Source organism: Priapulus caudatus, unplaced genomic scaffold (genome assembly GCF_000485595.1).
Source record: "Priapulus caudatus unplaced genomic scaffold, Priapulus_caudatus-5.0.1 Scaffold525, whole genome shotgun sequence".
In the NCBI taxonomy this organism is placed as follows: domain Eukaryota; kingdom Metazoa; phylum Priapulida; class Priapulimorpha; order Priapulimorphida; family Priapulidae; genus Priapulus; species Priapulus caudatus.
This window is the reverse complement of record NW_014577586.1, coordinates 96,366-99,211: the sequence shown is the minus strand read 5'-3', so window position 1 is coordinate 99,211 and position 2,846 is coordinate 96,366. Positions and strand designations below refer to the sequence as shown.

Genomic DNA, 2,846 nt, shown 5'->3' with positions numbered 1-2,846 from the left:
TGTAGCTCAGCAGCTGTTACTACGGATGTCGAGGTTAAGACTGCTGTAGCTCAGCAGCTGTTACTACGGATGTCGAGGTTAACACTGCTGTAGCTCAGCAGCTGTTACTAATGATGTCGAGGTTAAGACTGCTGTAGCTCAGCAGCTGTTACTAAGGATGTCGAGGTTAAGACTGCTGTAGCTCAGCAGCTGTTACTAATGATGTCGAGGTTAACACTGCTGTAGCTCAGCAGCTGTTACTACGGATGTCGAGGTTAAGACTGCTGTAGCTCAGCAGCTGTTACTAATGATGTCGAGGTTAAGACTGCTGTAGCTCAGCAGCTGTTACTACGGATGTCGAGGTTAACACTGCTGTAGCTCAGCAGCTGTTACTACGGATGTCGAGGTTAAGACTGCTGTAGCTCAGCAGCTGTTACTACGGATGTCGAGGTTAAGACTGCTTTTGCGATCACAACAACGTGTTAGACATTTTCTCATCAGTTTCACTTGATATATACTATTTACATTATTGCACCGTAACAAAGCAACATGAGCAGCTGTTACACGTGGACTCACTCGTAGTTGTATTCTGCAAGCGATTGTAATCTATCATATCAAGAGCGTATAAAGAAGGGCGTATAAATATAAGAGCGTACCTTCTTTATACGCTCTTGATCATATGTATAGATCGATAAATCAACACTCAACTCCTCTTCTCGTTTTCACAACTATAATACACCTGCTGGTGTGCTGCGTGACATAGATATCGACATTGTAATTACATGACCAAGTAATCCGATTCGAAACAAAAAAATTCTGATTATAATTTGTGGCGTCACTAAATTGGTAGTCGATTAATATAGTTAGATGAGACAGGAAGGTTGCAAATACCCTCAACTGTATAATATCCATTATATCAATTATAACCAATACTATCACTGCAAATAGCATATCGGTACAAATGGCTTACTGCCGCACTTATTTCATGAAATGTTCCACCGGTGAATTACGGAATTTTATCTGACGATGGCGCAGCACTTCCTCAACAAGCGCCTCATTATCCTTATCCTTATCTCTTTGTCCCTTAACATTGCTACCCCTGTCCCTATCTTCATCCTAAGTGCACATGTCTAATGATAACGATAATGGCTCTACGTAGTGATGGGAGTTTCTAGCAAAGCATGATCAGATACGATACATGCAGAAATAAAGCAAATGTCGCCGTTATCTACCAAGAGGGTAAATTATTGCAAGAAACGACAACGACAACTGAAACTACCAATGCTAATGCAATTGCACATTCCCTAATATCACGAGGTGCTAATACCTAGTAATGTTATCTAGTGTAGGATCAAAGCTGTTGTTCGTAATGCCGTTGTTCATGTCAATACTAAGAGCAAGGTTAGTAGGGTCGAGTGATGACAGGCTGATTTCGGAGGTATTTCTAAATATCTGTTTAGCAGAGTCACCACTGTGCAGGTTGCGTTGATCGGCGGCTGGTCCCCAGTTCCAACCTGGTTGAGCGGCTTCCTTTAGCGCCTGCAAAACGTGTTGATTTATGTCAATAATTACTTACTTTAACTAAACTTTACTAGTTTGGTTACTAAACTTTAGTAAAGACCTATATATCGCGCATTAAAAGCATGATTAGCAGCGGCCAAAGATGAACTGTGAACATTATTAAAGCAAGTTTACCTATATTATATAAGTATTATATTATAATATTTTTTACGAATGCATGTCTGACCACATACAACATATTTAGCAGGGAATAATTGGTTAATATAATCGCGGACAACGCCGAAAATGAAACAAAGGACACCACGAATCGGACCTCTACAGCCATCTATAGCTGCAAAGCGAGAAATAAGAGTTACCGTCCATCCTGACACACTGCAGAACTCGTGCAGGAATGCTGCTATAATGACGAAAACAGGAATGCCAACGATGCTCCATTCGATTATCATGCTCCACTTTGGATAAATATACACGCCATTTTCTGCATAGGGCATTTCGTATGTGACGGGAGAATACTGTATCAGGCTCATTATAATAACAATCTGCAAATAAAATGATTGGTAATTAATATTAGTAGTAGTGTAGGTACGATTTACTGATACGAAATCCGAAGGAGAATATACATTGTTGTAACGCCGATTCTAAGTTAATTGGTAATCAGTAGACTGTCACGTACCGAAAAGAATTAGGCACCTTGTCTACAAATATTCCACCGAAAGGGAAATATATATTCATCGCGACGACTACAATGACTACTATCGCCACTACCACCGTCATGGCCACCGTCACAACGGTTACCACCACAATCATCACCCTTTCCGCCAACGCCAACACCACCATCAACACCGCCGCCACCACCACCACCACCAGCACCACCACCACCACCACCACCACTATCACCACAACCACCGCCACCACAATTACCACCATCACCAACACCACCACCAACAACAACAACAACACCACCACCACCGCCAACACCACCACCACCGCCAACACCACCAACACCACCACCACCACCAACACCACCAACACCACCAACACCACCAACACCACCAACACCACCAACACCACCACCACCAACACCACCATCACCACCACCACCATCACCACCACCACCACCACCACCACCACCACCAACAACAACAACAACAACAACAACAACAACAACAACAACAACAACACCGCCGCCACCACCACCAACACCGCCGCCACCACCACCACCAACAACAACAACAAAAACAACAACAACACCAACAACACCAACACGACGACGACGACGACCACCACCACCACCACCAACACCACCAACACCACCAACACCACCACCACCAACACCACCACCACCA

General features: G+C 43.7%; 1 protein-coding gene across 1 annotated transcript in view; it reads right to left on the bottom strand.

Annotated features, from left to right (window-relative positions):
• Nucleotides 1-667: 667 nt before the first annotated feature.
• Nucleotides 668-2,846, bottom strand: part of LOC106811293 (sodium- and chloride-dependent glycine transporter 2-like) — a 10,650-nt gene continuing 8,471 nt past the window's right edge. Inside the window, exons 5-6 of the mRNA XM_014814863.1 lie at nucleotides 1,857-2,039; nucleotides 668-1,518 (exon numbers count right to left, since the gene is read on the bottom strand). Of these exons, the coding sequence (XP_014670349.1) occupies nucleotides 1,300-1,518; nucleotides 1,857-2,039 (402 nt within the window). The 3' untranslated portion in view covers nucleotides 668-1,299. The remainder of the gene's footprint in view (nucleotides 1,519-1,856; nucleotides 2,040-2,846) is intronic.